Source organism: Taudactylus pleione, unplaced genomic scaffold, assembly GCF_031769625.1.
Source record: "Taudactylus pleione unplaced genomic scaffold, aTauple2 ptg000205l, whole genome shotgun sequence".
Classification (NCBI taxonomy): Eukaryota; Metazoa; Chordata; class Amphibia; order Anura; family Myobatrachidae; genus Taudactylus; species Taudactylus pleione.
In genome coordinates, this window is record NW_028284607.1 from 2156523 (window position 1) to 2169097 (window position 12575).

The 12575-nt window shown below is 43.0% G+C and overlaps 1 protein-coding gene across 2 annotated transcripts in view; it reads right to left on the reverse strand.

The window, feature by feature from the left end:
- Positions 1–1119: 1119 nt before the first annotated feature.
- LOC148517947 (tRNA (32-2'-O)-methyltransferase regulator THADA-like) overlaps positions 1120–12575 on the reverse strand; it is a 51954-nt gene continuing 40498 nt past the window's right edge. For both annotated transcript variants that reach the window (XM_088477837.1, XM_088477838.1), the window contains 12 exons: positions 11334–11438; positions 11069–11263; positions 10815–10965; positions 10493–10718; positions 10176–10403; positions 6242–6446; positions 5871–6068; positions 4919–5142; positions 4453–4638; positions 4123–4368; positions 3784–3992; positions 1120–2679 (listed from right to left, as the gene is read on the reverse strand). In XM_088477837.1, coding sequence (XP_088333963.1) covers positions 2399–2679; positions 3784–3992; positions 4123–4368; positions 4453–4638; positions 4919–5142; positions 5871–6068; positions 6242–6446; positions 10176–10403; positions 10493–10718; positions 10815–10965; positions 11069–11263; positions 11334–11438 — 2454 coding nt within the window. In that variant the 3' untranslated portion in view covers positions 1120–2398. The remainder of the gene's footprint in view (positions 2680–3783; positions 3993–4122; positions 4369–4452; positions 4639–4918; positions 5143–5870; positions 6069–6241; positions 6447–10175; positions 10404–10492; positions 10719–10814; positions 10966–11068; positions 11264–11333; positions 11439–12575) is intronic.

The following is a 12575-nucleotide window of genomic DNA, read 5'->3' on the forward strand; positions in this document are numbered from 1 at the left end:
TCTCCTCACCTGCGCACTGCATCACTGGGAACGCTGGCCTCAGAAGTGATGAGAGGCTTTTTTAGCTTCTGATCACTTCAGAGGCCAGCGTTCCCAGTTCTTGTAGACAAGTTGGTCGCAATCTACCAGTGGAAGCTCTGCGAGCTACCGGTAGATTGCGATCAATGTTTTGGCCAGGCCTGTTTTAGCGTATAGTTGTCAAATATTCCTGAATGTCAGAGAGATACCTTGAAGTAGCGGTGATCTCCCTGATGAGTCTAGGGGGTAAATTTACTAAAGTGAGAGTTTTTAGAAGTGAGTTTTAAAAGTGATGTTGCCCATAGCAACCAATCAGATTCTAGGTATTATCTTCTAGAAGGTGCTAGTTAAATGTTAAGTAGAATCTGATTGGTTGCTATGGGCAACATCACTTTTAAAACTCACTTCTAAAACTTTCACTTTAATAAATTTACCTCTAGCAATCTCCTTGAGGCTAGGGAGGGGTGGTTCAACATAATGATGACCTCATTATTCACCGCCTTACCATTGAGTAAACACTAAGGAGAAGAATAAGCAAGATACAGTATGTTACAAGAAAATGGCCAATGCTCTCCAGTTGCTGATGGCTACATGAGTGGCTGTGTGCCCAAGGATGTGTGTTGCTTTCACAATCTCTTTGAGATGCTTTTTTAAAAGTAGTCAAATATGGTATAGAGCAGTGGTTCTCAAACTCGGTCCTCAGGACCACAAACAGTTCATGATTTCCAGATTACACAGCAGCTGCACAGGTGTAGTCATTACTCACTGGCACATTTTAAAAGATCCACAGGTGGAGATAATTATTTCACTTGTCATTCTGTGAGGAGACCTGGAAAACATGCACTTTTTGGAGACCTGAGGACAGAGTTTGAGAACCTGTAGAGGAATGAAAATCTAATATGTTCCATGGCAACAGTTTATCTACATATGCGTGTGGGGAATACAGTTCAATATGGGAGGTTAAATATATGTTGATTTGGAAAAACAAAATAGACTTTCAATTTTACAAAAATGTGTTACAAATGGCATAGCATGATCTATGTATTTAAAAATAAAATGTATGTATTTAAAAGTAAAACTGTACACATATATATTCAAAAGTAAAAATAAAAACACATTTTATTTTTCAGCAACATTATTAAAATATATAATAATAATTGTTTGTTAATTTTTTCCTATTTATCTGCCTGCATAGTCGAAACTGAATTCTGTTTTGAAAAACAATAAAACACATGGTAGAGTCATGTTACATAGAAAAATGCTTCTGCTGTTTACATATGCTGGGATGGGACATCAGATCAGAGAACGCCTTCAAAATCTGCACAGTAATTTAAGAGAATTATTATTGTTTATATAGCGCCACCATGTTACGCCACTGTACATATAATCTCTTATTTCCATACCTTTAAACAGTACCTGCTGATTGGTAGGTTAGTTTTTGCTGGAGGAGCTGGAATGGTCTTTGAATGTGTCACAGTCCTATTAGCTTTTTCTTACTATTATATTCAGTATAAATTAGAGGATTTTTGTACTTACCGATAAATCCCTTTCTCCGATTCCACAGGGGACATTGGAGCTAAAGACAGTGGGGTATAGACGGCGGTAGAGTAGAGCCTGGCTCTTTAAATAATTTAGAAGTGACTGGCTCCTCCCCCTCTGCACCAGTTAAGAAACAGCCCGAGAGGAGACGGAGGACAACAGGAAAACGAGGAGAAGAAGTAGTCCACAGAACGGACCAAGACTGACTGAAGGAGAACAGAGGAACCCACTGCAGGGAACAAATGCAGTCACACAACCATATAATGAACCAAACAAAACGGCAAGTACGCAGTGCTGGTGGACGTCCAGTGTCCCCTGTGGAGAAAGGGATTTATCGGCAAGTACCAAAATCCTGTTTTCTCCTTCATCCACTAGGGGACACTGGAACTAAAGACAGTGAGGACGTCCCAAAGCTAACCTCTCGGGTGGGGAGTGCTGAGAACTTGCTGACCCAGTGGCCAACCAAAGAAGGAACCGCCAAGAACCATAGGCTCAATTGAAAAACGAGCTGAGAAACAAGCGTCGTAGAGAACAGGAGACAATCAGAACTCCTTGCTGAACAGCCACAGAAAAGTCCACAACCTACAACATAAGTCAAATGGAACAGGAAACTAAATATATATGAAAAGGTTGGAGACAGCCTGATGTCCTACCGGCTCTCTCGGGCACATTTTCTAAACTGGGGCTGATGGGGCATAGAGGGTGAGGAGCCAGACACACTTCTAAATTATTTAAAGTGCCAGGTTCTACTCTACCACCGTCTATACCCCACTGTCTTTAGCTCCAGTGTCCCCTAATGGATGAAGGAGAAAAATAGAAACAAGTAATATAAATGTAGACATCAAGCAGAGTCTACAATTGTAGGCGAATATCTCCAGAGAAGTCCCACTTTGGTTTCCATACTGAAATATTTCAGTCCATGAAGTGTAAGTTCCTCCTTCAGCTGAGCGAGCTCCTCGGACAAGGAATTTGGAGATAGTTCTAAGTGTGTCAATTTGATGCCACTCTGTGTTAATATCTCTTGAGATCTGAGGAGCAGCTCAGCACGTACCAATAGGCCCACAACAGCAGCATGTACAAGTGGGCAACCAGAGGCTGTAAGCCACAGTACAGATACAGGGCCTGGGGAAAAAAAGGCAGGAGGCATCAGGGTAATATGGCCACAGAGAGCAGTTTTATCACAGGAAAAGGATAGGTATATTAGAAAGCTCATGCTAAACTAGTGGGATTTTACTCTCATATCATTTCAAAAAACAATGAACAAAAAGTGAAAATGGACTTTGAAATCTTACGCTGCTTACATTGCTAAAACTGCACACTAGACATTACCGAATTAATAGGTATACATACATCCAGCATTAAATCAAATGTAAGCCTAACCTTTTAGTGTCACAACTATGAACCAGTTGCACCATTAACATAGGAAGGGAGTTTTCACTGAGGGACATCGGTTGAAACCTGCACCAAGGGGGGCAGTGATCGCACAGTCATCACTGAATACATTAAAAATGTGTTAAGTAGCTTTCATACACGTCACTGTGTCTGATGCTATTATTAGTAAATAATAATCCTAGCCACTTGGAAGGATCCCTGACCCCCACCCATGTGTTTTGTGCTGCCTTTCTCTAGATTAACAAAGAATTTAGAAGTTTGGACATAGATTACCTAATTTACAAAGTGCGCTGGAAAAATTCCAAGATGCACCAAATGTGCCACTGTCATATGAAAGTACAATTTGCCACGACCCTTTTATTAAACTTTTAAATTTTTCCCCTAAAATAATGCTTGTATTAGCCTCATTTATGGTGTAAACTGAGCAAAGTCCACCTAGATATTATCTTCACCTCCAAAGTGCAAGTGGAAGCAGTAAGAGGGACACTTGTGCAATCAAGGCCAAGGGGGATTCTGCGCAGTTCTGCACATTTAAGTGACTCCCAGTATAAGTTTCCTCTATAAGCTCAGTAAATATGTAATATGCTAAACCAGAGGTTCCCAAACGCGGCCCTCAAGGCTCCCCAACATTTCAGGTTTTAGCGATATGCATGGTTGAGCACAGGTGGTTAGATCAAATTGACTGATGTACTAATTGAGTCACCTGTGCTTAACCATGGATATCTCTGAACTGTTGGGGAGCATTGAGGGCCGCGTTTGGTAACCTCTGAGCTAAACAGGGGAGACAATTACCTTTCTACAACATTAACATACATTCATGGCTCTGTAACGTACCCTCCTTTTTCGCCCAGCTAAGGCATCTCTTTAACTGATCTGTCACTGGAATCATTGTAGTTACCAGCCATTGTTGTACCACCGAGCACAAGGACGCTTTGCGAGACATGAAACCCAGCAAGTCATAGAGCAGAAGACATAACAGGGAGGAAAGAAAGTTGGGGTCTGCAAATGTATTGGGCTTATCCTCCTCATACAGTGTAACCGATCTGCAAGACATATGAAGGGTCATTAATGTGTTGCAGAGGGAAAGGTGACACCAAGTAAATTGATAACAATCAAAATATTTTTGGTATTTCTAATTATTTTTGAAAACAGGAGTAGTGTCCACCAAATCACCTGTCATGAAGAGAGGAAAGTGTACTGTGCAGATCGTATGGGGGAAGGCGAAATATCAGAGCGTAAAAGGTCTCCTCACAGCTCCAGAAACTGTCTCTCAGAAGTCCCAGAAGACCCAAAATGGCCCAGTCACTATGCAAGGTCTTCTCAGCTGGCTGATTCAAGACAGCTACAGCAAAACTGGTGGCAAGTTCTCGCACACCTCTTTCCTCATCTTGCAGCAGATCTACGCCACACCATACAGTCCTAATGCAAAAGCAAGACATCAGGTGAAAACTTAAAAGGAGTAAAAAATAAAATACATAGAAAATCACAGTAGAGTCTTCTCACCTCACTGCCATCTCTGTGAGGCCCAAGGTACTACATCTGAGTGCTAGTTTCACCAGGTCAGCTCCAGCCAATTGTAGAGCATCTGCTGCAGCCAATCGTAATTTCTCACAGGACACTGTTGGGTCTGCACAAACAAATAGAGCAGAGAGCCAGCGGGTACCAAGCGAGAGACTGTCCAAAAGTTTACTACCAAAGAGACATAAAAAAACACACATTACATTATACAAACTGATATTGCAATAACACACAGAACCTGACATCTTGCACCTCAATTTACTTCATTTGGCACAACCGCTTTGCTTTAGCTGAATGGAGAATACCCAATCAGCAGTCACTACACAATACATTTGAAGACATTCAGCGATTTCATCTGTGACAACCACATCTAATCATCCAAGTAAACGGTTGCAAAAACATTCCCTTGTGTCCTACAGATATCTACAAGCAGTAGCAGACTTGCAGTTACCCTTGAGCCAGTAGCAAGCCCAGTGTGCAGAGTGCCTGGCCGTGGAGTTGTGGACCTGCTTTCATTGATTCCAGGAGAGTAAGAAGAACGTGTGCACACTCAGTGTCCTTGGTGTTGGGAGGATAGAGACCTGTGGGGCACACTTTGTGCAGGTGAACGTAGGACTCTAAATACAGCTGAAGATTCTTAGGCAGCTCATTACTTAACACTTTGTATAACTTGTCCTGGTGGGATATAAAAAGAATACAGTCAGAAACATATGAGGATAGAATACAATTAACTATTCTATGAACACACTGGAAACATTATAGTGATTTGTACTTGTCCCTTAGTTGGACAGTAGTGGTAAATTTATTCTTTATTTATACATTTCTTTTTCATGCCTCACATTTTGTATGGGTGGTTTTATTTAAATTAGATTACTTACCCAAAATACCATTTTTAAAAGTCTAAATCATGTGCCTATTTATAGGACGTTTGTGTGGTTTAATGAAGCTGCAGTATAGACATGAAGTCATACAGCTGTAAAATAGATGAGTGTTGTTGGGTGCTTAGTAATGTGTCTATAAAATGAAAAGGTAACAGGTTGCCTCTTGGTTGAGAAGATATTAGGGAACCATGGGGGACTGGCAGACACACAGGTACATTACAATACAGTGTCAACACCGAAATAAGCATTTGGAATAACTTCTGTTACCACTTTACTGACTGGTAGCCTTTAAGCCCTGTCATCCAATCTGTCTGATGGTAGAGGATGTTATTTCGTAGTAGACAGCTATTGTGATTGTTTTATTTTATTAGGCTGTGTAACCAAATTAGAGGCACCTGCATACAAACACAGCATTCATGAAGGAATGAATCCAGAATGAGAACATATATCTTTATATAATGACAAATGAGACCACATACAACGATGGTTCGATATACATGACACCATATATCTTTGTCATACCTGTAATAGGTTCCTCATTAAATGACCCAATGCAGCAGGAACATCACCTATCCGCCGTTCACTCAGCCATCTCAGTACAGCTGTATCTGCAGTCTCCATAAGCGGATATAAATAACTGTAACCAGATTGGTCAGAGAACCTGGTGGCTTCATTGCAGACATACCGGACACATGCATCATAGAAAGCGTCAGCGCCCACCTGTATGAGCAACATATGACTGAGGGTTCACTGACTAACATGGAGAACTGGACGGATAATAGTTTTATGTGAGACACAGGTTAAAAAAAAAAAAATAGACAAAAATATTTGCCACCATCAGTAATGTAAAGGCTTTTATCCAGTTATAGCTGCAGCTTGTTCGATGCTCTCACCTGTGTAAGTGGCTCCTTTTTACTCAGCACCGTGCAGACTGTCTCCCGAACTTGTCTGGCAAAGTCCTCTCCACAACGTGGCAACAACACAGAGAGGACATCAAGGAAGGCATTTCTCACCAGTGGGCACCTCTGCACTGGTGACAGCAGCCAGAGTAATGGTAGCAGCACTTGTGTCAGCTCCTGGATGACACCTTCTGGAATACTGGAATAAAAAGGGAAATACACAGATAATAAATGGAGCAATTAAAAGGAAAACATAAGGACTACAAATGAAAATTGGTGACACAGCAATAGGAAAATGTGCATGAATAAAGGGCAAAGGTGAGGCAACTTTAGAAGCTATCTGTAAACAAAATCGGTATGATTTGCCAGCGTACGGGATGCCGGCGGTCAAAAAACAGACAGCGGCATCACGATGGTGAAGATCCCGTCAGGGGTCCGGTAAGTACCTTCTTCTCTCCTGTCTCGTACCCTAACCCTCCACACCCTAACCCCCCACACCCTAACCCTCTACACCCCGCACCCTAACCCTCCCCCCATAGTGCCTAACTCCCAGGTATAAATCACAAAAATATTAATGGCAATCAATACGTTTGCGCAAAACTGGATATAAGCAGCCTCCTAAAACACCTTATTGAAGGAAACACCAACTTCACAGGCTAGTAAAGAAAATAAAATGATGTAGGTGAAAAGGAATGGCGCTAATGCCTCAGATGGATAAAGAATATATATGTATCCCAATCAAGGATAAAGGAGAAAACAAAATTTATTTAAAACATATATATATGCCATAAAATCAAGATGACAAATATTGGGGTAACCATAAAACAGTTTCTCACCATTAGACAAGGCTGCTGTGGGCTTGATGCAAACAAGCAAAATCCAAGAGGTCCCGGGCAATGAAGCTCGGCACCACCGCAGAGGATGCAAAGTGTCCTGTCTTGCTGGTAGTCAAAGGTTTCCCTGTAGCATGTAGTCCATAATGCGTTTCGAATTGTGATCAATCTGAAGAATTGATCACGATTCGAAACGCATTAGGAAACCCAGCTTTAACCACATTCTTGTGTTTAAACACCCCGCAGCCTTAGGTTTAGGAGCTGGCTCGTCATCCTCTATATTTAGGATTGATTTGACCACCCTAACCAAGGAAGGGACATACTCTGTAGAAGTATGGTCCTCCTCTTCTGAGATAGATCCCTGAGAAGAACCTGGCGCATCATCTGACTCTATATAGGAAGTCCTCTGATGATGCATCAGAATCTACAAGCTGGGCGGACTGACAAGATGATACCGTTCACTTAGGTGCTTTAATGGTTGCTGGTCTGTTTGCCTGCAACATTTGCTGAAACGTAGAGCAGACTGAGTAGTACTCTGACTTGAGTGGGCATAAACATCCATCCAGGAAGGATGTATAGGACAAACATAGCAGGCTGAAACTGCTGTGGGTATTCCATTATGGGAGGCAGCGAGGGAGTAGTCAAACGGTCCACTAACTGCATCATAACCTAAGACAAGGAGATCACCCAGGGTGGCTCCTGTACAGGGGCTGGTAGACTGGACTGGTGAGGTTTTTTTTTTTTTATAACAAATAGCACACAAACCATCCTGTATAAAATCCTGAGGGGACAAGCCTGCCATACAGCTTTTACATGAAACCAGCACCGGGGGCCTCAGCCTCCTGTTTACCCTTACCCTTAAACATAATGTGAACGCCTTCACAAGTATCAATAAATGTGAAGTATAAGAGAAAAGAGATAAATAAAATTCCACACACCTATAGAAATAGGGTTGAGGAGAAATAGCAGTGAGAGTTAAACTGACAGTACAGAAAATAAAGGCAGTATCAACACAGCAGAGCTAGCATAAGTCACATACAATGCCAGTGTTCTCCCCAGGCTATTTTTTGCGGGTGCACCACCCAGGAAGAAACAGTCTACCACTCGGCACTTTGGGAGCCTGTAAGTGGGCATTATATCTGGGAGCTGTATAAAAAGGACCAGATCCTACAGACTTTGCAGCTTCAGACGACTGGGCCATAAGAAGAGGAGAATTAATATATAAAATGTTATTTCAAGTTTAAATCATTATAAGGTCAGGGTTTAAAACATACTTCTTGATGCCACCTGGCTGGAAAAATTTTCTGGGGAGAATACTGAATGCATACAATATACTTGCAATGGGCTCATAATCAACTACTTAAAACACAAGGTTTGGTAGGATTTGAGCACTGTATAACCTGGCCTTTGGGGAGACGTATACAGGGAGACTGGATCCAACACCTCCTGAGACCAGCAGCTTCAGCAGAGCACTGACAAGTGATTGCAGGGCGACAGATCAGCGTCTGGGCTTGGGGAGGGGCTGCCAGGGAGAACCTACCTCCCCCTATGCTGCATTAACCCCTGGGAGCGCTGGTATCCCGTAACAACCGCTAAGTCCGTCCCCGGCGCCAGACAAATATGCCCCGGGTGGTCTTAGTGGGGGAGCGTACACCGGTCGCCCTACTACAGTGACCTCCAGCGGCTCTCCACCGCTGGAGGTACGGACTGCCACACTTGGTTTCCCGCGAGTGCCTTACCTGCATCTCCGTGTTCCTGGCCGCAGTCCTTGGGCCCAGTATCGCCTCTCGCTGAGCTCTGCTCGTGCCTGCCGAAATCACCAGTCCGGTTACTGGTGTTGCGTCGCCGGCGGAAGAAGATAGAGCATCAGCATCGGAGTCCATTAGGACGACTAGTGCTGCTTGCTCTGAAGAAAAAAAAAAAAAACCTTGGAACTGCTAAGCCTATCCTCTGTTTAGAAGGTGCAACTGATCCTGCCGCACCAAACATGAAGCTGAATACCCGTGGCCGGGCTATATGTGGCGGAGGACCCGAGGCATCCTGGGAGCTGAAAGCTTAACTGTTTGGTGCCTGGATCACTCCAACCACATTTCCCCATGGTTTCCCTATGGACCCTGAAGAAGAAATAAAAATTTTTATGTGGAATTGCACAACGTGCGAGCAAATATCCATGTATTGTCCCCACCCTGTCACTATATTCTCACCAGTTTTCCTTCACAGTTAGTGACAGTAGAGCATAAATCTGCAGCAGTAGACCATGTAATCCATTCTGGGACACTCCTGTACCCTAACCCTCCCCATCCCGCACCCTAACCCTCCCCGTAAGTTTCTAAACCTAACCCTCCTCCCTTGATGCCTAAACATAACCGTCCCCCCTTAGTGCCTAACCCTAACACTCCCAGTGGTGCCTAACCATAACCTCCCCCCAGTGGAGCCTAACCCTAACCACCCCCCAGTGATGACTAACCCTAACCTCCACCCCCCGCCCCCTCCAAAAAAAAAAAACCTAACCCCACCATGCTTCCTAAACCTAACCCTCCCCCCCACCTGCGGCTAACAGCTAAGTAGCCTCGCTTACCTTTGTTCGGGATATCGGCTTGTCAGGATTTGGACGTGGGGATAATGATAGGCGTCGGTATTTCGATGCCTATATTTAGTCCCAAGTCGGGCTTCCGACGGCCGGCATCCCGGGTGTCGGCAAGCTAACTACATCCCCTGTAAACATAGAAAACGGTTAGTGTATGAAGCTGTAATTAAGCTATACAGATATGAAACAAAATAAATTCATACAGGAAAGAATCCTGCTCTGCACACCTTGTAATATATACACACATACGAACCCCCATATTTATGCTGTAGCGAACAATGCATGGCATCTTTCAGTCATATGGGTGGGGTACTATAGAGCCCTCAAAGTTGGCTTCTATGTATATACTGTATATATCAGAGATATTATGGAGATAATTATTTGTTAGAGAATAGCTACGAAATAGCTAAAAGCAGGAAATAAACTTCTTTATGTAGAATTGTACAACGTGCGAGCAAATATCCATGTATATCTATGTATCGTCCCCACCCTGTCACTGTATTCTCACCAGTTTTCCTTCACAGTTAGTGACAGCAGAGCATAAATCTGTAGCAGTCGACCATGTAATCCATTGTGGGACACTCCTTCATTTGCATGGGGAAGGTCCTTTGCCATCTGAAGAAGTAGCACGTGATAATCTATCACCGGGACAACGGGCACAAGGGCACGAGCAGCCATACCACGCACTGCATAGATCGGGTTTTCTCTCAGGTCCAACAGAGGCTCTAGTAAACATCTGGTATAAACAGTGTATTATAAAGATCCAAACTACACGTAAAATAGCAACATAAAACATTTCCTGTACACTACGTAACCATCTGGTACCTGGCCTCATTGTCTCCCCCTGGTTGCAGCTTAGCAAGCAATGTGAGGACAGGATGCAGACTGGGATGCAGCAACTCTTTCTCTTGTCCAGCCTTGTACAGTTCCTGCAGCAGTAAGTCCAGCAGTCCTGGATATCTCCGCAGAAGAGTTCCGATGTGCACTGTGCTCTGCACTGTACTATCAACGTCACTGTGAGAAAGTTCCAACATACCAACAGAAAGAGCAGCTGGGGAAAAGGGATGGACACATTCTCCTGGTCATTAATTCACTTACACTGCTTATGTTTGTCATTCATAGCTGGCTCACACACAGTACAACTTACTGAAAAGCTGCAGAGCTGCATTGCGCATGGCCCAGCAGGGAGAGCGCAGATTGCCGAGTGAAAGTGACATCAAAGGAACTGCATGATGGAGGAGTGTGGCGCGAAGGCTCGCTGATCGTAGCATAGTCTGTAGAGCATGAACTGCAGATACCTGAAAATAATTGTGTTTGAGAACAGTGACTGACATTTATCACATAGCCTAATATCTGTACTACTATAAATAATGGATGGCATATGTTCTTTGGCTCTTTTACCTGTGGCAGGTCTCGTGTCTGGTCCCAGTTAGAGGGGAGTGGCTCTTTAGCTAATGTTAATAAAGATGGCACACAGGATTCAAGAAGAGGATGCTGTGGTCCCTCCGCAGAGAAGATGCACTGCAGGAGTACAGGAAAGCCTGCGGCTCGGCGAGTTACAGAAAGAGAGTTCTGCGACCGTGCTTGTACCAAAGCCTGTGAAACATAATGTAGGTCAAGGACTGACACAGGAAAGGCATTATACTGTATATACTGCATACCATACCTGCTCCATCATATCCCTTGGGAGATCTCTCCACTTTGGATCTTTATGGTGAAGCAATGCAGCACAAAGCCTGGTAAATCCTGCAATGCAGCCATCGACTGCCCCCTGGAGGATACACATATAATAACAGTCATGTCCCAACTTCTTTTACCCACATTGAACACTTGCAAAAGTAAAAATATCCCATCATATAACTGCTGGGTTATACACCTGAGCCCATGTTCCTGCAGCAGTTACATAAATTCTGCTGACATGGACGTGAGAAAAAGAAATTATAAAAGTTACTGGGTGTGGTCTACTTAAACGGCAGATTAGAAGAACACATTCATCTTAAACGGCAGATTAGAAGAACACATAGGTGTACATTCATCTCAGCATCAGGTCTGCAGTGTCATCGGTGTGGACAGAAGCCTTACTTATTGTACTGTCTAGTATTATTAGCCTTATGTTATAAAACGGAAACACATTACGCAGTGATGTACATTGAGGTGATCATGACACAAATAAATTGCATACAATGATTAAACAGAAGCTGAAGGTGGACCTGCCCAAATGAGCTTACAATCTAAGAGGTGTAGCAAACACTTGATACATAGCAGGGGCTGATAGCTGTGGATGGCTACTGCGTGACATTATCAAACATTAATATTACAGCTATCATTAGCTACTGGCATTTCTGTGCAGTTACCAATGCTGTGGTGGGAATGAGGAGAGACAGTGAAAGGTGGAGACATGAAACATGAACTAGTCATTGTATAAATGTTAAAACAGTCCTCTGCCAATATCCATAATCTTCCCTATTTATCTTATCTGAACCTCCTTCATCTTCCAGCTCTGGTCCTCACATTCATCTACTGGTTGTTATGATAGCTCACAGCAGCATTAGAAATGCATTTGTTACTATTGGGGAAACAAAGAGTTATTTATGAACTGAAAAACATGTAGTATATGTGCAGACGTGCTTACAGTACTTGCCCACCTAGTGATGGAGTTGTTAAAACACCTCAGGAGGGTGATAACAAATCATAAGCATTAATGAAAATAGAGAAAGCTTATTTATTTGAATAACGCACCTTAAAATGTATTAATATTATAAATAAAATAAACCTGCCATTAAACTCTACCCTCAACCACCAGTAAATATATGGTTAATGAATGGAATGTGCCCTATATTATCTCTCTATCTAATTGCTCTATAAGTTCAATGATTTATCTGTGCAGCATCACCAATGGTGACATAAT